This window comes from Pipistrellus kuhlii, unplaced genomic scaffold, assembly GCF_014108245.1.
Source record: "Pipistrellus kuhlii isolate mPipKuh1 unplaced genomic scaffold, mPipKuh1.p scaffold_m20_p_6, whole genome shotgun sequence".
NCBI classification, from domain to species: Eukaryota; Metazoa; Chordata; class Mammalia; order Chiroptera; family Vespertilionidae; genus Pipistrellus; species Pipistrellus kuhlii.
Window position 1 is genome coordinate 32,270,077 of NW_023425562.1, and position 22,254 is coordinate 32,292,330.

A 22,254-nucleotide genomic window follows, 5' to 3' on the forward strand; every position below is an offset into this window, starting at 1 on the left:
AACCACTTGTTTGGGGGTGGGGCCAGCCTGGCGAGAGGCTGTCTGCCTACCTGATCTCCCACTAACCGCTGGCCTGCCTACCTGATTGCTCTAACCACTTGCTGCCTACCTGATCACCCTTAACTGTTGGTCTGCCTGCCTGATCACCCCTAACCACTCTGCTTCCTGCCTGATTGCCCCTAACTGCTTGCTTGGGGCAGGGGAAGCCCTCAAAGGGCCATGGTGGTCTGGTCTCGGGTTGTTTCGGTCATGATGTCTCTGGCCTTTTATTATATAGGATTATATGTAATTATATATTTACTACAGGCCCAGTGCACAAAATTCGTGCACGGGGGTATGTGTCCCTCAGCCCAGCCTGCACCCTCTCCAATCTGGGACCCTTCGAGGGTTGTCCGACTGCCCATGTAGGATTGGGCCTGAACGGGCAGTTGGACATCCCTCTCACAATCCAGGATTGCTGACTCCCAACTGCTCGCCTGCCTGTCAGTCTAATCACCTCCTAACCACTCCCCTGCCAACCTGACTGATGCCAAACTGCTCCCTGCCAGCCTGTTTGCCCCTAACTGCCCTCCCCTGCAGGCCTGATCACCCCTAACTGTACTCCCTTGCAGGCCTGGTCCCTCCTAACTGCCCTCCCCTGCTAGCCATCTTGTGGTGGTCATCTTATATCCACATAGGGGTAGCCATCTTTGAACACTTCTTGTGTGTTGGAGTAAATGTCAATTTGCATATTACTTTTATTAGATAGGATAGAGGCCTGGTGCATGGATGGGGGCCAGCTGGTTTGCTCTGAATGGGTGTTCCAGATCAGGGTGGGAGTTCCCTTGGGGCATGGGGTGGTCTGGATGAGGGATCTGTGGTGGTTGCATGACCTCCAGCAATGACCTCCGGCAACCCAACCAGAGGCCCTAGTCTGGGATTTATTTATCTTCTATAATTGAAACTTTGTAGCCTTAAGCAGAGCCAAGCCTCCTGCTCACTCTGTGGCCACAGCCATTTTTGTTGGGATTTATTTATCTTCTATAATTGAAACATTGTAGCCTTGAGCAGAAGAGGCCAAGATAGGCAAGGGCTGCAGAAATCTTGACTTCCTCCATTGCTGGGGAAACTCAAGCTTCTTGCTCGCTCTATGACTGCAGCCATCTTGGTTGGATTAATTTGCATACTTACTCCTGATTGGCTGCTGGGCATGGCTTGTGGGTGTAGTGGATTGATACTTAATTTGCATATTACTCTTTTGATAGAATGCATGTATGTAAAAGACATAGGTAAAAGAAATGACATACTGCTTCTTTACAGACTATAATTTTAAGATTTATAAGACATAGTGTTGCTGGAACTGGTTTGGCTCCGTGGATAGAGCGTCAGCCTGTGGACTGAAAGGTCCTGGATTCGATTCCAGTCAAGGGCATGTACCTTGGTTGCAGGCACATCCCCAGTAGAGGGTGTGCAGGAGGCAGCTGATCAATGTTACTCTCTCATCAATGTTTCTAACTCTCTATTTCTCTACCTTCCTCTCTGTAAAAAATCAATAAAAAAAAATATTTAAAAAAAAGTGTTGTTAATAGTATTATATCAATATTCATTTCTTTTTTTTTTAATATATTTTATTGATTTTTCACAGAGAGGAAGAGAGAGGGATAGAGAGTTAGAAACATCGATGAGAGAGAATCATCGATCAGCTGCCTCTTGCACACCCTCTACTGGGGATGTGCCCGCAACCAAGGTATATGCCCTTGTCCGGAATCGAACCCGGGACCTTTCAGTCCGCAGGCCGATGCTCTATCCACTGAGCCAAACCGGTCCCGGCTCAATATTCATTTCTTAGTGTGTATAAATATAGGATGGTTATGCAAGATATTAAAAGAGAAAGCTAGATGAAGAGTATATGTGAACTCCGTATTCTATCTTCTAACTCTTCTATAAACATACTTTTCTTTATCCAAATACCAAACCTATTATGTTTACAGAAGTGAGCTAAAGTTTCTCATATATTTGTTTCTGTTCTAAGAATTAAAAAATGAATGAAAAAAATGACAGAAAAATGAATACTGGAAACATTGGAGGAATCACTTTGTAAAGTATATGATTGTCTAACTGCTATGCAGTATTATCTGAAACCAATACAAAATAATATTGAAAGTAAACTGTAATTGAAAATTTTTAAAAAGAGAAACAATACAGTACTGGATTAACTGTATTGAAAAAAGACTTTGTATGTGAAAAGACTGAAATAGATGAAGACAGTTGAAAAATATTGAATAAGTGTTTAGCAAAAATAACAGATTTTTCTTAGAGATATATATGGTAAGTCAAGTGACATGATCCTAATTAATTTTTAAGAACCCAACATTACTATCATTTTGTTACAAAAATAAGTTATTCAATTTTAAATTTACAATTTCATTTTGACAATTGTAACATTTATGCCAACGCTTACCTTGCCTTGACAAGAGTTTACAGGTCCCTTAGCTGTAACACCTCGAATTATACAATTTGGTCCCTTTGTTATTCCTTCATATTGTAAAGATAAACCACTAGAAAAAAAAACAAATTATTTTGTAACTTCTCCCCATTACCTACAAATAAGCTGCAAATATGTTCCGTTTCTCATATGTCAGTCACAGGTTTAATTCATATTTTAAATAAAACAGTATTTTTAAAAATGAATAACTGAACAAAGAAGCAAATTCCTATGAATTTTTTCCTATAGAAAAATGATCTAACAAGTATAGATAAATGATACCAATAAGCCAATACAAATGGTAGACATACTGTAAAATGTAAAGCTTCATATAATGAATTAGTAAAGTACAAGGTAGGAAATAAGCAAATGCTAAAATATAGATATAGGCCTAAGAAGAAAAAATAATCCAAATAAGCACGGTTATGCATTTCTTCAGCTTTTGCATAGATTCTTTCAAATCTCTCACCTTTACCCAGATAGTTGTGTTTCATTGGTTAAGCAGCAGCCAATGAACCAAGAGGTCCCACCCAGTTTAATTCCTAGTCAAGGCACATGCCTGGGTTATGGGCTCAATCCCTAGAAAGAGGGTGTGCAGGAGGCAGACATAGATGTTTCTTTGTCATGGATGTTTCTATATTTCTATGCTTCTCCCTTGCCCTCTCTCTCTTTCTCTCTCTCTCAAAAAAAAAAAAAAAAAAAAAAAAAAAAAAAAATCAATAAAAACTTATTTTAAAAAAAACATTTTATCCAATGAAATTTCAGAGAACTTTTGGCACCTATACTGAATGGCAAATTAAGATGAAGTAAAAAAAATAAAATAAAAATCAAGTATAGTCTTATAAAGATATAATATTATTAAAATATATACTGAGATCCCTAATCTACCACCATGGGCAATTTGATTTTAAATTACCTTTGGACATGTGTAGATCCTTAGTGTGTAAACATTTTACTTTGTCAAGGGGTAAGTGAAAAAACAAAGAGAAGTACAACGTGATGGAGAAAACACCTATGTTTTCTGAAGAACGAAATTTAAAAATTTAGCCGAAACCGGTTTGGCTCAATGGATAGAGCGTCGGCTTGGGGACTGAAAGGTCTCGGGTTCGATTCCAGTCAAGGGCATGTACCTTGGTTGCGGGCATATCCCCAGAAGGGGGTGTGCAAGAGGCAGCTGATCGATGACTCTCTCTCATCGATGTTTCTAACTCTGTATCTTTCTCTTTTCCTCTCTGTACAAAATCAATAAAATATATTAAAAAAAAGAAAAGAAATTTAAATATTTAAAAGTATTGCTGAATAAATTGCAAAAATTAAACAGCATGCTTTGCTTGAAAAAAGACACACAGTAGCATTAGGATAAACTTCTTTAGGATGATGAACCATCAGAGGCACACATCTATTTTCATTATCTCATAAAACCTTAGGAATATGCCAATGAAGAGATTTCTTTAATTTATTGTAAAAGACAGAGTTAAAAAGAGAGGAAAGGAAAAAGAGAGGACAACAAAACTTACTAGAACACAGTAGCAAGTAACCTAGTTGTCTAAAAAAAAATTTGAACCCTAAAACAGCAATGGAAAAAGTCAGAAACCAATCTATACCGCAGAATTCCCAGGTATCACTCAGGAATTGGTGGTACTAGTTACCTCTAAAAGTAGTTTAAAAATAGAAAAGCAAAATGATAGATAAATGATGAATGGATGGACGGATGGATAAATCAATATCCCAAACCTCCCCTCTCTGCCTGTCAGATGACTAAAAGATTATTTTTTGAAAAAGGCTAAAGCAGAGACTCTCTGAACCAGGGGAAAGCACGTAAACTGCAAGAGAGGTTAAGATAATAAATAAAAAAAATAGAAGGCTAAAATAACAAAAAGAATTTATTAATCCTAAATAAATGCATATAGATGCTAAGACCTTCCCATCTCCATTCTCATCCCAGCTTTGTTACAGGACAGGTTATGAACTTGGAGTGCTAAATATTCCTCTCAAAGCAAGAAGCTAAATATTTTTCTTTGAGAAAATAGCCAAGCCCAAGAAAGAAGAAACGACTTAAAAATACTGACAATAGGATTTCTTTCCAAGAAAGTGTTACAGGCAGATCATTCTATAGTGTAGTTCATAGTCATCAGCATCTCCCACACTCCATCTGCACTTTAGTTCTCCACTCAATTATAAGAGATGACCAATAATTATCATATATCTGAGTAATGAGATGAAAAATCAACATGAGCAACAAACTTGGAAACAACAGAGATTATCTATGTAAAGTATTTTTAAAAACAGTAATTTGTCAGGGGGAAAAATTTTTATATTCCTAAAACAAAAGAAGACCTATAAAAGAACATTCAGAAAACCAGGAAGAACTCTCAGAAATTAAAAGTATAGCAGAAAGGAAAAATTCAATAGAAAAGTTATAAAGTTGAAAAAAAAATCTGTCAGAAATTAAAAAAAAGAAAAATCAGAGAACCAGTCTGGAAGGCTCAATATCAGATAAATAAGAATCCCAGAAAGAGAAAACAGTACTGATGAATAGTAGAGAATGAAGTACTTCAAATAATTAAGAAACCTAAACAGGCATATATCACTATAAAATTTTGTCCTATTAAGAATAAAAAGTAGCTCTAACTGCTTTGGCTCAGTGGACAGAGCATCAGCCTGTGGACTGAAGAGTCCCAGGTTCAATTCTGATCAAGGGGATGTATCTTGGTTGCGGGCACATCCCCAGAAGGGGTGTGCAGGAGGCAGCTGATCGATGTTTCTAACTCTCAATCCTCTTCCTCTCTGAAAAAAATCAATAAAATACATTTTTTTAAAAACAATAAAAAGTAGATCCTATAAGTACCCAGAGAGCACATACAGGAAACATAAAAAGGAAAACTAACCAAGTTTAAATTTATTAGCAACAGTTCAAGTTCAAAGGCATAAATGGAGGAATTCTTTTATAATTTTGACAGAAAACCAATTTCCACTATTCAATCAATCAAGTACCTAGGTAGAAAAAAAGACATTTTCAGAGCAATGCTTTTATCTCACATGTACCCATTTTTTTTAAAACATATTTTATTGATTTCTTACAGAGAGGAAGGAAGAGGGTCAGAGAGCCAGAAATATCGATGAGAGAGAAACATCTACCAGCTGCCTCCTGCATACCCCCTACCGGGGATGTGCCCGCAACCAAGGTACATGCCCTTGACCAGAATCAAACCCAGGACCTTTCAGTCTGCTGGCGGAAGTTCAATCCAATGAGCCAAATCGTTTTCAGCTACCCTTTCTTAAGATACAGGAAGGATGTGCTTCAGCAACAGGAAGGGAACATAAGATTCTTATAAAAATAGGAGATCCATAAAAGATTAAATGCTAAACAAGATAAGCCACTTCACAAACTCACAATTCAGGAATATTTCCTTGCCCAGGGATTGGATGCCACTATCTGAGTGAGCTACCTGGCCAGGGCTTTAGTGTTTTATTTTTAAACAAACATGTTTAATACACTTAAGCCTCAACAATCTGGGCTTTATGCAATATTAAAAATAAATACTGTAAATGTAATTTATCCTTACGATTTTCTTAGTAACATTTTATTTTCTCTAGCTTACTTTATTGGAATAGAGTATATAATACATATGACATATAAAATATGTGATAATTAATTGTTATATTATTGGTGAGGATTTCACTTAACAGGTGACTATTAGTTTAGTTTTGGGGGAGTCAAAAATTAAATGTGAATTTTTAATTGTGCAGGGTCAGTGACCCTAATCCCTGCATTGGTCAAGGGTCAACTATTTACAATTCTCCCTTTACTGTTTAATATTCAAATGAATGTGATATGTCAAAAGACAGGAATCATTTTTTGCAAATAGAACAAAAATCTGTAAAATTCAGTTTTTATTTTTTATAAGTATGTATTGCTTTTCAGGAACCTAACCATGGTATAAATCTAAACACTAAACAATCTACACTTCCCTAATCTGTGAACTTCTAGAAGACAAATACTATGTCCTTATTTACTTCTATAACTCCAGTTAGCAAATGTCTGGAATACAGTACATGTTCAAATGACTGAAATAGTAAACATTTATACCATAAGAGGAAAAAATACATATAGATAATAAAAGAAAGCAAAAATAACAAGATGTCCCCAAAGGACAAATTTGGCACCCAATGTAAACACAAAAACAGCCAAAACCAGTGTGGCTCAGTGGATAGAGTGGATTGAAAGGTCCTGGTTCGATTCAGGTCAATGGCATGTACCTTGGTTGCAGGCACATCCCCTGTAGGGGGTGTGCAAGAGGCAACTGATCGATCTTTCTCTCTCATCAATGTTTCTAACGCTCTATCCCTTTCCATTCCTCTCTGTAAAAAATCAATAAAATATACTAAAAACAAATAAACAAAATACTTAGCATTCAAGCTTTTTAAAGTAATTAAGAATTTCTACCTAGATACTACAGAAAGAAGTGATGGGAAATAATGAACCTCCACAATTACATCACTTAACATATTATTAATTTTTTGTTTTTTTAAAAGATATTTTTATTGAATTCAGAGAGGAAGGGAGGAGGAGAAAGAGAATCATTGATCGGCTGCGCCCTGAACACCCCACACTAGGGTTGGAGCCCGCAACCCGGGCATGTGCCCTGAGTGAGAATCGAACCATGACTTTTTGGTTCATAGGTCGATGCTCAACCACTGAGCCGTGCCAGCTGGGCACACTGTTAACTTTTTAAGAGCTATTTATTAATATAAGCCAATCACGTCACTCTAAAAGATGGTTAAGTAAAGTCAAATTCTAAGGAAGAACTTAAATTTACATGGGAAACATATACTTTATTGCTATAGATTTTAAAACAAAAATAAACTGCATTAGATGGTTAAAAACCTAGTAGATAGTATTTCTCAGTTTAAATGTCCATAACGTCTAAGGCTAAACAAATAAAACAAAATAGACATGTTATAACTAACAATTACCAGAAGACATCATATCATACTTGCCAAAAGAAATGGAGTAAAAAAGGCAGAACTATCAGTCTTATCTATAAAATTTAACATTAAATTCAATGAAAAAAAGAAAACTTTAGCGAGTCAATTTATACATGACCCTGAAGTCACAGAGGATAACTTGGGGATAAATACATCCTCTAAATATCATAAAAGCTGCTAAACATTTTAATGACAATAGTGAAGGTAACCATATACAAAATATTTAAGCCAAAAATGAAATGAGAGAATGTAAATGTTTAGTAAATATAAAGTGTCAAATACAAGTTTGTACTTCAAATTACCTTGCTTCAAGAACTGGCTGAATATCATTTATTAATTGACTAGCATGACCAAATTCATCCTGAAACTCCAGAGGGATGTTGAATGGAACTCCAATACGAAAAGGAGAATCCAGAAGACCAAATGAAAATTTTTCTGGCTTACCCTCTAAAAAAAAAAAAAAGAAAAGGTAAAAATGCAAAGCAAATTCAATGTAGGCCAGAAACAGATGCATTTATACATGAGAAATTAAACTACAATAAAGATGGCATTTAAAATCTGTGCAAAATTACATAAATCCACTTCAGAAAATAATAAAGTTAGATGCCCATCTCATACCATTCATAAAAGTAAAATTCTAAAAGTAGAGATTATCCTATATAATAAAGAGATAATATGCAAATTGACCATCACACACAAGATGTGGTGGCCATCTTGTGGTGGCCATATGGACACAAAATGGCCACCACAAGATGGCCAGCAGGAGAGGGCAGTTGTGAGCGATCAGGCCAGCAAAGGAGGGCAGTTGGGAGGGACCAAGCCTGCAAAGGAGGGCAGTTAGAGGTGTTCAGACCTGCAGGGGAAGGCAGTTAGGGGCGATTGGGCTGGCAGGGGGGCAGTTAGGTGTTAATCAGGATGGCAGGGGAGTGGTTAGGGGTGATCAGGCTGGCAGGCATAAGTGGTTATAGGCATCAAGAAGGCAGGCAGGCGCGCAGTTGGGAGCAGGGAGTCCCGAATTATGAGAGGGATATCCGACTGCCCAGTGGGATCAGGCCTAAACAGGCAGTCAGACATCCTTCCAAGAGTCCCAGATTGAAGAGAGTGCAGGCTGGGCTGAGGGACATATACCCACCTGTGCATGAAATTTGTGCACTGGGCCTCTAGTCCTATATAATAAAACCCTATGATGTAAATAGACTAAACAATCACTATGACCCACAATGACAGCAGGGGACAGACACACAATGCAGGAGCTGCCCCTGGTGGTGGGAGCTGCCCCTGGTGGTTGTGCCGCTCAGCCAGAAGCCAGGCTCATGGCTAGTGAGTGCAGTGGCTGTGGTGGGAGCATCCACTGAGGGGGTTGAAGACTGTGAAAAGGCACAAGCCAGGCTGAAGGACCTCTTCCCCCTCACCAGTGCACAAATGTTGTACACTAGGACTCTAGTTAGAATAGCCTATATAATAAAGAGTTAATATGCAAATTGGCCATCACTCCAACACACAATATGGCTGCCCCCATGTGGTCAAAGATGGCTGCCCTATGTGGACCCAAGATGGCCAGCAGGGGAAGGCAGTTGTGGGCAATCAGGCCAGCAGGAAAGGGCAGTTGGGAGGGACCAGGCCTGCAAGGGAGGGCAGCTGTGGGCATTCAGGCCTGCAGGGGAGGGCAGTTGGGGGCAATCAGGCCTACAGGGGAAGGCAGTTAGGTGTGACCAGGACAGCAGGGGAGAGTATTTGGGGGCGACCATGACAGCAGGGGAGCGCAGTTAGGGGTGACGAGGCCAGCATGGGAGGGCAGTTAGGCATTGATCTGGGCAGTTGGGGGCGATCAGGCTAGCAGGGAAGCAGTTAGGCATCAATTAGGCTGGCAGGGGAGCAGGTAGGGGGTGATCAGGCTGGGAGGCAGAAGTGGTTAGGGGCAATCAGGGAGGCAGGCATGTGAGTGGTTAGGAGTTAGCAGTCCCAGATTATGAGAGGAATGTCTGACTGCCAGTTTAGGCCTGATCCGGTGGGGGAATGGGCCTAAACCAGCAGTCAGACATCCCCCGAGGGGTCCCAGATTGGAGAGGGTGCAAGCTGGTTTAGGGACACACACACACACAAACACACACACACACCCGTGCATGAATTTCATGCACTGAGACATTAGTAATAAAGAATATGCTTATAACCATATTGTAGAAAAAACTAAGGCAAACATTATTAAACACATAATTAATATTATTATATACAATCAACAAAGTTAAAAGAGAAGTCCTATATGAGAAAGTATTTGCAACACAGGTTTGAAATCCAGAATACGTAACACCTCCTCTAAACCAGCTGTTCACAAAGTATGTTCTCTAGTGTAATAGTTTCAGACATCCCTGGGAAATTATTAGAAATGTAAGTCCTAGGACTCATCTCAAACTACTAAGTCAGAAACTCTGAGAGTGATGTCCAGCAATCTATTTTAATAAGCCCTACAGATGATTCAGATACAAGCTCTAATTTGAGAACCACAGCTTTAACTATTGAAATGGCCACAGCAAATTAACAGGCTTTCACAGATGACATAAAGTGTCCAATAAAGGCTAGAGGAACTGCATAACTTAATAATTAAAGGAATAATTTAACTGCCAATTAGCAAAATTTAAATTTAGGCTGACCAGAAATGATCATAGGGAAGCTGGAACTCTCATAGTCTTTTGGTGAAGGTACCACGACCTTTTGGGAAGACAATCTGACAGTAAATATATATAGTGTGTTCCTCAAAAATGTACACACATACTTTGAATAATTATAAAGACAGTGTTTAATAAAATACATTTTATTTTCAAAATTGAGCTATCAGCTGTGACAGTGTATACATATATTTTTTAGGGGACACGCTGTATATATCTTTAAAAAGTTTGAGCACATACACTTCAGTTTGGCAATTCTACTTCTTGGTATCTACAGTAGAGAAATTCTATCGGGTCTAGTAATAATTAATGTCGTTTTCCAACATTCGTTTAAAATCTTGCTTGGCGTTGACTTGTATTGACATAACCTTCAAACACGTGGTATCTACAGAACGTGTGAAGTGCAATTAACAAGTTTTGCTTGAAAAAGTGTGTTTGGTTTGGTTTATGTTGCAAAACTAGGGCTAAGAAGATGGCGGATGAAGAGCAGATTCGGCACTGCATGCTTTACGAGTTCCAATTAGGAAGAAAAGCAAGTGAGGCTGCAAAAAACATCTGTAGTGCTCTTGGTCAAGATGCAGTTAGCGCCAGAAAATGCCAGCGTTGGTTTGAGAAATTTCGCGAGGGATATTTTTTGTTAGATGACAAGAGTGGTCGAGGCCGTGTGTCCAATTTTGATCAAGAAGCTCTTCAAGCTCTTTTGGTGCAAAATCCTCAAATTACCCAACAAGAGCTTGCAACAACTTTAAATTGTTCACAAAAAACAATTTCCAATCAATTGCGTGCACTTGGCAAAGTCCAAAAGTTTGGAAAATGGGTTCCTCAGGAGTTGACCGACAACAACCGTAATCAAAGAGCCACAATTTGCAGTTCGCTCCTCTCTCGTTAAAACCGTTTGCCGTTTTTAGAGCAAATTGTTACCGGAGATGAAAAATGGGTGCTGTATGTTCATTTGAAAAGGCGGCCTCAATAGTTGGACAAAAATGAGGCTCCGCAGCCCACGCCAAAACCTGACTTGCATGCGAAAAACGTGATGATGTGTGTTTGGTGGAATTTTAAAGGAATTCTTCATTATGAACTTTTACCATCTAACCAAACCATTACAAGTGCAGTGTATAGTGCCCAATTGGAAAGGTTAGCCCAAGCTTTAAGAGAAAAAGAACCCACGCTGATTAATCGGAAGGGCGTAATTTTTCACCACGATAACGCACGACCGCATACTGCAAGAATCACTGCTGAAAAACTGCGTCAGTTGGAATGGGAAGTTCTCCCTCAACCTGCATATTCTCCTGATATTGCCCCTTCCGATTACCATTTGTTTGGTTCTTTGCAAAACTTTCTTCTTGGAAAAAAATTTAATAATGAAGAATGCCTCAAAAATGCATTGACCGAATTTTTTGCATCAAAATCACAAGAATTTTACAACAGAGGGATTAAAATGCTTCCTGAGCGTTGGGCACAAGTAGTAGAAAACAACGGCCACTATATTGTTGATTAAATTTTGTTGTATTGTTTAAATAAATTCGATTTAAAAAAGTATTAGAAAACGACATTAATTATTACTAGACCTAATAACAGAAAGCAGCATAATCCACCCCCCCATCAAAAAACAAAAAACACCCAATATTATTTGTAATAGACCCCAAAAATGTAAAACAGTCACAATTTTTGTCAACAGAAAACTGCAGAATGTGTTCCACAGCTGTTTAAAAAAAATGTGGAAGATTTACATGTCCCAAAAGAAAAGATCTCCATGGTGACCCATCTCTTTAAAGGCGGCAAAATGATCACAGGGTCTTAGATCAGCTTTCTCAAAAAACGCATAAAAATAACACTAAGAGATTTGTGTGTTTTTTTTCTCTTAAAGAGGCCTAAACATACAAAAAAAAAAAAACAACCAAAACCCAATAAAAATAGGACAACAGTAATAAGGGCAGGATCTTTGACCCCATGGGGGCAGCCATCTTATGTGTTGGAGTGATGGTCAATCTGCATATTACTCTTTTATTAGATAGGATAGAGGTGCATGGGTGGGGGCCAGCTGGCTTGCCCTGAAGTGTGTCCCAGATCAGGGAGGGGACTCCCTTGGGGTGTGGGGTGACCTGGGCGAGGGGCCTATGGTGGTTTGCAAGCTGGCCACGTCCCCCTGACAACCCAAGTAGATATCCTGATATCTGGGGTTTATTTATCTTCTATAATTGAAACCCTGTAGCCTGGAGTAGAGCCAAGCCTCCTGCTCGCTCCATGGCTTCTGACATTTCTGTTGGAATTTACGTATCTTCTATATTTGAAACTTTGGAGCCTTAAGTTGAAGGCTGGGCCGGCCAGGATGTGTGGAAAGCTTGGCTTCCTCCATTGCCAGGGAAACCCAAGCCTACTTCCTGCTCTCTGTGGCAGCAACCATTTTGGCTGGGGTGAATTTGCATACTCGCTCTGATTGGCTGGTGGGCGTAGCAGAGTGATGGTTAATTTGCATATTGCTCTTTTATTAGACAGTATTTCTCCTTAATTTAAAATACCACCTTTAGCATATATCAATAAATATATATTAATATTTTGCTTACCTTTAACAGAAAATTTAATTGCTTTAGATGGTAGTGGTCTTCCAGCATAAGTGTCTGCATTACTTTCATTCAATACAACTTGTAATTTCAATGTGTAATTCCCCAATTTTTGAATATTTTCTAGAAAAATAAAAAATAAATTATAAATCAAGTCAACATGAATGACATTGATACAATTTTTAACATTTAGAATAACTCACCCATTTTTTTAAACCAGTAAGGCCATTTTCCTCCATGTTGACTGATATGTGAAATGATTTCTTTATTTCCACTTGAAGCTTAATAAAAAAAAATAATAAAAAAGCATTTATTACCTGTGAAACTGAATATGAATATAAAGTGTTACAATAGCATCAAATAATTTCTTTTTTTTTGCTTTAATTTTTAAAAGTTATTTTGAAAATTTTAAAGATCTAAAGCATATATTCAACTGCAGCCAATCAAGCCCTGTTTCAGTGCTACTCTTCCTAACGTTCTATAAAGCTCACTTTTGCCTGTGAAAATAAACAGAAACTTCAGTTAAAATGGAGTCCTAATACATTGAAAAAAGAGATAGAGGAAGATATAAACAAGTGGAAAAATACTGTATTCATGGATTGGTAGAATTAACATCATTAAAATGTTCATACTACCCAAGGCAATCTACAGGTTAAATGCAATCCCTATTAACCATATTAAAAAATAAACTATTTAAAAGTCAACTCAAAATGACCACATGGGTCAAATAACAGATAAAATAATAAAATGTAGGAGCTAAAACTGCAAAACTCATAGAAGTAAACATTCAAGAAGAGCTTCATAACTTTGGATTTGGCAATGATTTATTTGGAAAGCACAGGCAACAAAAGCAAAAATACACAAATTGGACTATATCAAAATCTAAAACTTTTCTGCATCAAAAAATACCATTAATAGGGTAAAAAGGCAACCTATAGAGTCAAAGAAAATACCTACAAATCATATTATCTGACAAGGGATTATTGCACAAACTATATAAAAACTCTTAAAAATCAACAACAAACAAAACATTTTAAAATGGACAAGGACTGGATTAAACATTTCTCAAAGAATATGTAGGGATGGCCAATAAGCATATGAAAAGATGCTCAACTTCACTGATCATTAGGGAAATGCAAATCAAAACCACAATACAGTATCACAAATAGGATATTAAAATAACTAGCATGTTGGCAAGGATGTGGAGATATTGGAAACCTTCTATATTGTTGATGGGAATGTACACTCATGGTGTGGATAATGGATAAAAAAGTTAAAAAACAAGGTGACTCAAGATGAGCAATAATACCCACTTCTTTCCTCTTTACCAAAGAGTGGGTAAGGCTTATTATGTGAACCAAGTACTTTTGGCCAACAGTATTTTCTTTTTCTTTTTTTTGTCACTTTTTTTATTTTTTATTAAATTATCATCTGTGTACATATTTTAACATTGCCCCCCCCCCCATACATACCCTCCCTTCCCAGAGTTTTGTGTCCATTGGTTGTACTTATATGCATGTATACAAGTCCTTCAGTTGATCTCTTATCTCCCCCAGATCTGCTTGTTGCTTTACTGTCTTTATATCTGTCTTTTGGTTCATCAGTTTATAATGTTCTTTAATATCCATAAATGAGTGAGTTCATGTGGTATTTCTCTTTCATTGACTGGCTTATTTCACTCAGCATGATGTTCTCTAATTCTATCCAGGTTGCTGCAAATGATGAGAATTCCTTCTTTTTTATGGCAGCATAATATTCCATTGTGTAGATGTACCATAGTTTTTGGATCCAATCATCTGCTGACGGGCACCTAGGCTGTTTCCAAATTCTAGCTATTGTAGATTGTGCTGCTATGAACATAGGGGTGCATATTTCTTTTCTGATTGGTGTTTCTAGTTTCTTGGGATATATTCCTAGGAGTGGGATTACTCGGTCAAATGGAGTTCCATTTTCAGTTTTTTGAGGAAACTCCATACTGTTCTCCACAGTGGCTGCACCAGTCTGCATTCCCACCAGCAGTGCATGAGGGTTCCTTTTTCTCCGCAACCTCGCCAACACTTGTAGTTTGTTGATTTGTTGATGCTGGCTATTTTGACAGTATTTTCTACTTAGAGGAGATTTAAAGATTATTTACTGAGTCACAGTATTTTCTACTTAGAGGGGATTTAAAGGTTATTTACATTCCTATCTAGTACAAATTACTATACATGTATTTTAGCCCATATAGTTACCTACATGGGTAAATTCAGAATAAAGTTTTTTTAAAGATACTAAGAATATTATCAATTAAAAAACTCAAATTATTCATAACACATTTGAAATTCCTAACTTTAATAAAATCTAAGGTTGCTAAGTTATCCTTAATTATATAAATATATTAAAATCTGTATTACACATTTAAGGACAATATTAAAGATCCAAATTAGTTTTTATACTTACTGTGTAATATAACTTTGAGCTCAACTAGGAGTTTTTTTGACCCTCCATGACCTGTTCCTGGAAGCTTTTGCATCGCTTCTCCTTTTTTATTCAGTATTTCAATCCTTAATGCACCTATTATTCCAAAATTTAAAGTAAGAGTGTCTTAGTTACACCCAATAATATGATGATTGGGCCAGGTTTTCACACTGCATTTTAATTTTTCATGGTCTTTTATATATTGGCAATGTCAGTATTAAGAAAAAAAAACAAATGAAAAACATACCAATGGTGGTTCCAGCAGGCCTAATCTCATTGGGAAATAATTCATCTCCTTCAGGCCAAGTTACTGACAATCTATCAGGAAGCCTAATAGGAAACCGACACATTAATGTTGAAGCCCACAATTAAGAAAAACTAACATTTTGAGTATTTCTCCATGTTATAAATTATTTTCGTACACAAAACACTTTAGTTTCATAAACTGTGTTAATTATGGTTTTAATTAGAAAATAGAAGTTACAAGAAACTTTAGTATTTGTCATATATTTTGAAAGGTTAAATCTGAACTTCTATATGACTAATAATATAAAAGTATTCTCCACCTTAACCATGGTTACTGAAAAGTCAGGCAAAACCTCTTAGCATAAGAGCCAGAATTTGTCAATTTTTCAAATTTTTTCATTATTGTATAAGTTATCCTTTGAAGATATAATAAATTCTTAAGAAGAGAAGGACTACCAGTTAGATTCAGTGAGAATCAAAATGTCTCCATCATTAGCTACATAAGAATCACAGAGAGAATTTTGTTTTTCAATTTCCTTTTACTTCTCTTGTACTAATCTTTACCTCTCAGAAGTTACTACAATTTTCCTCTTGTTGTAGGCCAAAGTTGTTTTTTCTTTAAAATATCCTAATCATAGTGCCTATAATAGTGATACTTTAGATATATAAAATCTCTTTTTTTCTGTAAAACAAATATTGGATTCTCGATATATTTTTTTTTTTTATCTTACCACTTGCAGTGATTTTTTTTCCATTTTTTTATTAAGGTATTATGTGTGTACATACCTTACCAATCTCCCCCCCCCTCCCATATATGCCCTTCCTCCCCAGAGTTTTCGATTTTTTAATGTTGTCCTAATATATACATCTAGACTACAAATGCCCTATTAGAAGAGCATAACAACACACTAAAGAATAGTTGAAAGCATTATGATCTACTCTAGATTTTTTTTATTGCTATCATGCATCTTGAAATGTGAATTACCTTGCCATTTCATCTTCTACGTATTTTTTTACAGCTTTCTCAGCAAAGGTCCTATCCAGTTTTGCAATTGGCACAACTTTTGTTTCATCATACAGTGCTCGAGGTTCCTAAATCAACAAATTAAATTTATATCAACCTTTCAAAGAAAACTGTTTGAATTTAACTGCAATACATTCATTTATTTCTTCCAAAGAAATATATTTACCCTCATTAAATATATAAATTCATGTTATTATTACATTACACCTCTGTTTATTTCCATTTTTCATGTTATCTCCATAGGCCTAATTAAATACCATTCAAATATTAACAAAAGCATGGTATAGAGATAAAGCCCAATCAAGTTTTAGAGTCAATTTTTTAAAATTTAAATTTTTTACTGCCATTTATTCCCTCTATGCCCTCTTTTACCAACACACATCCCCTCCATCCCTGCAATCACAATACCGTTGTCTATGTTCACGAGTTCTCTTTTTTTTTTTTAATATATATTTTTATTGATTTCAGAGAGGAAGTGAGAGGGAACGATAGAAACATCGATGAGAATCATTGATCGGCTACCTCCTGCACGCCCCCTTCTGGGAATTGAGTCCGCAACATGAGCATGTGCCCTTGACCAGATTTGACCCAGGGACCTTCCAATCAGCAGGCTGACACTATCTACTGAGCCAAGCCAGCTAGGGCCAAGAGTTCTCTTTTTACACACTTTTTTTACTCAATCTGTGCCCCCAGCACCTCCTCTACCAGAGCTGTCTCCCTGCTCTAAGTCTCTATTTTGCTTCTTAGTTCAGTATGTTCATTAAATTTCACATATGAGTTAAAGCATATGATACTTGTCTTTCTCTGACTGGCTTATTTCACTTAACATAATGTTAGAATAATTCATTCTTAAGAGAATTCTGGCTCTAGTGTTTCTGGTTTGTGGGCCTTGGATGAAATGTGCACTTTACAAAATCATTGTGGTAAGTAACAATAATATACACTGAGTGGCCAGATTATTATGATCTCTGAACGCATAATAATCTGGCCACTCAAGAGTGTGTGTGTGTGTGTGTGTGTGTGTGTGTATGCGCGCGGGGACATGGGCAGTTGGCCTGTCTGCCTGCTGGTCAAACTCCCAGTTAAGGGGACAATTTGCATATTAGCCTTTTATTATATAGGATATATACTGAGTGGCCAGATTATTATTCATTTAGAGATCATAATAATCCGGCCACTCAGTGTATGTATATTTGTTAAACATTGAGCATACAAATGTTAAATTCTATATATTATTAAAACCGCCAAATATGAAGTATAAAAATTCATGCTAACACTACGCAATGAAAAAACGTTTGTACCTTTATTTCTACATTTAAGCAAAAGTAAATGGTACCAACATACTTTCAATAAATATTTTGTATCACTTGTTGTCTTACCATTGCAATTTGAACCTCTCCTCCAGTAGCATATACTTCTCCATCATGATTACCATAAAGAAAAAATTTTTCTATGCTTCCATAATAAAGAGGAAGTGTCTTGATTGTCTTCACCTAGTATTTAGTTTTGATAGAAGGCTTTAATGTTAATATTTACTAAGAGAAACAGATTAATAGAATAATTATTTCATACAAAAAATATTTTAAACAAAGGAAAAAATTTGGTATCTATCATTAGAAAAATGAATATTTAAAAAATCATTCCAACATCCCAAAAAATTAGAATTGTGAAGTTCTCAATTATTATTCACAACACATTTTATAAAGACACAGTACATTTTTCTATGCATATATCAAAGTAATTATTATAAATACCAAAGTTTCTCAAATCTTTTTCCACCATAAAATCTGGTTTTCAAACTATCAACAATGACTTACAAACTCCAACTAGTTATGACTTCCTTCAAATAAATTAGCTTAATTCTTACCTATAGCATTTCTTTCCCTTACATGGCTTAAAAAAATCAAAGAGTAATTTCCGTTATCCAACTCAGAAATTGACAAGAACTATACGAGTTGATACTTAATCTTTCAGTCTAATTTCTAAACTATTTCTTTTCACATACACATAGCCCAAGTTTACCATTTGCTGTTTCTCTAAACTTACAAATATCTTTGTCTATGCTCAAAGTAACTGAGAAAGAATTTGACAAAGCTGATCACTCCGCTTTTCTTAAAACTCTTCACTTGACCTCCATATTCTCCTACTTTCCTTCTATCTCACCAGCTTTCCCTTTCACTCTTTTCAGCTCCCCCTTTTTCATTCTAATTCCTAAATGTTAGAAATACATGCAGTATGAGAATCCAAGATGGCTGCACAGGTAAACACCTAGCCGCAGCAGCACACAACAATTTCAATAAAATACAACTAAAATATAAAATGGACATTACCCACAACTACAGGAAAGTAGACTGACTGGAAATTCTACGAGAAGCAAGGAGAAAACCAGAAGGAAGAGCAGAGGAGCTGTAAAAGCCTAAGGTATGGAGACATGCGGCGCACGCCGAGAAGACAGAGCCGGACAGGAGGGGCAGCTGAGTGCCTGGCTGGCGTTCCCTAGCAGGAAGGAGATAAAAGCTCCGACTGTGCTGGGCTCCAGTTCCGACTGCTCTGAACCCCAGTTCTAGGCCAGACCCCAGGGACCTAGGCTCACACAGAAGGAGCTGGGCTATAAGGCGGAACCCCGGGGGAGCAGCAGAGGAGGTCCCGGAGGCGCGCACATTGCGCACAGAGAAGGGACGGTTGGCTGTGCTGCGCGCGGGATTGCCCTGGTGGGAAGGAGACAGGGGCTCCAGACTGCTCTGAACGCCACCTCCAACTCCACTTCCAACTGAACTGAACCCAATACCAGGCTCATTGGGGGAGAGCTTAGACTGTTCGGTAGCAGGTGAAAATCGAGGGCACCTTGATCTCAGAGGCCTTGCAGCAAGTACTGAAGGACCCTGAGACTTAGGAGCCGCATAGGGAGGGGCTGACGGAAGGCAAAGCTGTAGGCTCCACCCTGAAACACCACCCCATCAGGGAAGCTGCAAAAATGCCAAGACAAAATAGATCACAAACGAAACAAATGGAGGACAAAAAGCAACTGGATATAGAGTTCAAATCTACACTTATAAGGTTTTTCAAGAATTTCCTAGAAAAGATCGATAAGACCTATGAGGATATGAAAAGGGATCAACTAAAATTAATAAGGAATCAACAAGAAATGATAAAGGGTCAACAAGAAATAAAGAATACATTGACTGAAATAAAAAATATTATACAGAGTCCTAAAACCAGAATGGAAGATCGCAAGAATCAAGTCAAAGATTTGGAACATAAAGAGCCAGAAGACACTCCTCCGCAGAAGCAAGAAGGCAAGAGAATCCAGAAAATTGAAGATAATGTAAGAAACCTCTGGGACAAGTTCAAGCGAACCAACATCAGAATTATGGGGGTCCCAGAAGATGAGAGAAAGCAAGATATCAAAAACATACTGAGCCGAAACCGGTTTGGCTCAATCGATAGAGCGTCGGCTTGGGAACTGAAAGGTCCCAGGTTCGATTACAGTCAAGGGCATGTACCTTGTTTGCGGGCACATCCCCAGTAGGGGGTGTGCAAGAGGCAGCTGATCGATGACTCTCTCTCATCGATGTTTCTAACTCTCTCTCTCCCTTCCTCTCTGTATAAAATCAATAAAATATATTTTTTTCCAAAAACATACTGAAAGAAATAGTGAAAGAAAACTTCCCCCACCTGGTGAAAGAATTAGACTTACAAGTGCAGGAAGCGCACAGAACTCCAAACAAAGGGAATCCAAAGAGGACCACACCAAGACAAATCATAATTAAAATTCCAAGAGCAAAAGACAAAGAGAGAATATTAAAAGCAGCAAGAGCAAAGCAGGTAGTTACCTATAAAGGAACATCCATACGATTGTCAGCTAATTTCTCAACAGAAACCATGCAGGCCAGACAGGAATGGCAAGAAATATTCAAAGTGATGAATAACAAGAACCTACAGTCAAAAATAATCTACCCAGCAAAGCTATCACTCAGAATCGAGGGCCAGATAAAGAGCTTCGCTAAAAAAAAAAAAAAAAAAAAAAGCTAAAGGAGTTCATCACCACCAAACCAGAATTATATGAATTGATGAAGGGGGTTCTTTCGGAAGAGAAAAGTAAATAAAGATAAAAATTATGAACAACAAATACGTAACTATCAACAAGTGAATCTAAAAACCAAGGAAATTAAAAAAAAAAATCTGATGAACAATATTAACTGTTGAATATAATAGAATCAGAGGTATGGAAGGGGAGTGAACTTACGATTCTTGGGGAAAAGGGGAGAGGGAGATGTGGGAAGAGACTGAACATAAATTGTGCACCTATGGATGAGGACAATGTGGGTGGGGAAAGGGAAGAGGGTGGGGTGGGAACTTGGTGAAGGAGAGCAATGGGGGGGGGGGGGGAGGAAGGAACATTTGTAATAATATGAATAATAAAAATTTATTAAAAAAAAAAAAAAAGAAATACATGTAGTATGACTCAGAAAAAGAAGGTAGTTATACATAGTACTTTTAAGTGATTGCATCCAAATTCGAGTTTTAAATACATGACAATGATTCTCACGTTTATGGAGAGAATGAACACACTTCCACCTTTGTAATAATCTGTGTAAACCTGAGCCTACTTCTTTCAAGGTCCTTACAAAAGCCTAAATAATTTCATGATTTACTCTCTTCTCCTAGGCCCATCCTTTTTTCATAGTAGTTATCACCTTCTGACTTATTTTTATGTTTAGGTTATCTATTTTTAAGCTATAATAAAGCACATCTAATAGATCTCTGAATTCTCCACAACACATTCTTGTAACATCTATAGCAACTTAAAGAAGCACATAATAAAATTTTAAAAATATGTATTTTATTGATTTTTTACAGAGAGGAAGAGAGGGAGAGTTAGAAACATCGATGAGAGAGAGACATCCATCAGCTGCCTCCTGCACACCTCATACTGGGGATGTGCCCGAAATCAAGGTACATGCCCTTGAACTGGAATCAAACCTAGGACCTTTCAGTCCACAGGCCGACGCTCTATCCACTGAGCCAAACCGGTTTCAGCAGCACATAATAAAATTTGCTAAAAAGTCATAATTTCAAAACACATTAAACACTGAAAATATCTATTTGAATAAAGTTTATTGCAAGAAACAATAAAAACCTTGCTAACTGAGCCTTAGGCAACAAGAAAGTTTTGTGGTTTTTTTTTAATGCCATGCTAAATTATGAAATTAAAATTAGTTTGGCCTTTTCATTTTTTCCTGGCTCCTGAGGAACCAATCAATACATACATTATTTTTAATTGTTGCTAAATTCTAATACATCAAACCAATGTCACCCCAATAAATTCAATAAAATTTTTAATTCTAGTACATCTATTAGTTTCAAATTCTATTAAATACTGAATCTAAAAAAAAAGTTAAACCTACCAGCTGTCCTGCTTTGTATATTTTTCCATCCCATTCTATTGCTGAGTATGTGGCCCAGGGGCCCTGTTTTCTAGCAGGAAGATCAGGGCGTGTGATTATTCCTTTAAAAAGTGTAAATTTTATTTGTTTGTCATACTTTTCATGACAGTCTTTGAGCCAGAAAGAAAATTCTCTGTCAATTTTCACTCGCTGCTCCTGTAAAATTTGAAAACATTCTATGAAATATAGTTAACAAATACAACCAAGAACACTTGTCATTTATTCCATTTTTTCTTTCACATACCCACCCAGAAAACTTAATAGCTAGAATATTTTGCTGGATTTTTCTTCCATACAAATTTAGATTTCTAACAAAACCAGTATTACAGAAAGCAAATATTTATTATTACCTTGGAACCAAGTCTTAATAGTCAATACCAACAATAAAACTTTACTTACCTGC

The 22,254-nt window shown here is 37.1% G+C and overlaps 1 protein-coding gene across 14 annotated transcripts in view; it reads right to left on the reverse strand.

Annotated features, from left to right (window-relative positions):
• SMCHD1 (structural maintenance of chromosomes flexible hinge domain containing 1) overlaps window positions 1-22,254 on the reverse strand; it is a 112,699-nt gene that overhangs the window by 62,189 nt on the left and 28,256 nt on the right. For 13 of the 14 annotated variants that reach the window (XR_006740367.1, XR_006740366.1, XR_004984289.2 and 10 more), the window contains 9 exons: window positions 21,813-22,007; window positions 17,784-17,897; window positions 16,366-16,472; window positions 15,382-15,464; window positions 15,117-15,230; window positions 12,881-12,958; window positions 12,681-12,800; window positions 7,756-7,900; window positions 2,441-2,537 (listed from right to left, as the gene is read on the reverse strand). Coding sequence is in view for 11 of the 14 variants with exons in the window: in XM_045574892.1 (XP_045430848.1) it covers window positions 2,441-2,537; window positions 7,756-7,900; window positions 12,681-12,800; window positions 12,881-12,958; window positions 15,117-15,230; window positions 15,382-15,464; window positions 16,366-16,472; window positions 17,784-17,897; window positions 21,813-22,007 (1,053 nt within the window). In the remaining 3 variants the exon portion in view is untranslated. The remainder of the gene's footprint in view (window positions 1-2,440; window positions 2,538-7,755; window positions 7,901-12,680; window positions 12,801-12,880; window positions 12,959-15,116; window positions 15,231-15,381; window positions 15,465-16,365; window positions 16,473-17,783; window positions 17,898-21,812; window positions 22,008-22,254) is intronic. The other variant, XM_036417731.2, reaches the window with a different exon arrangement.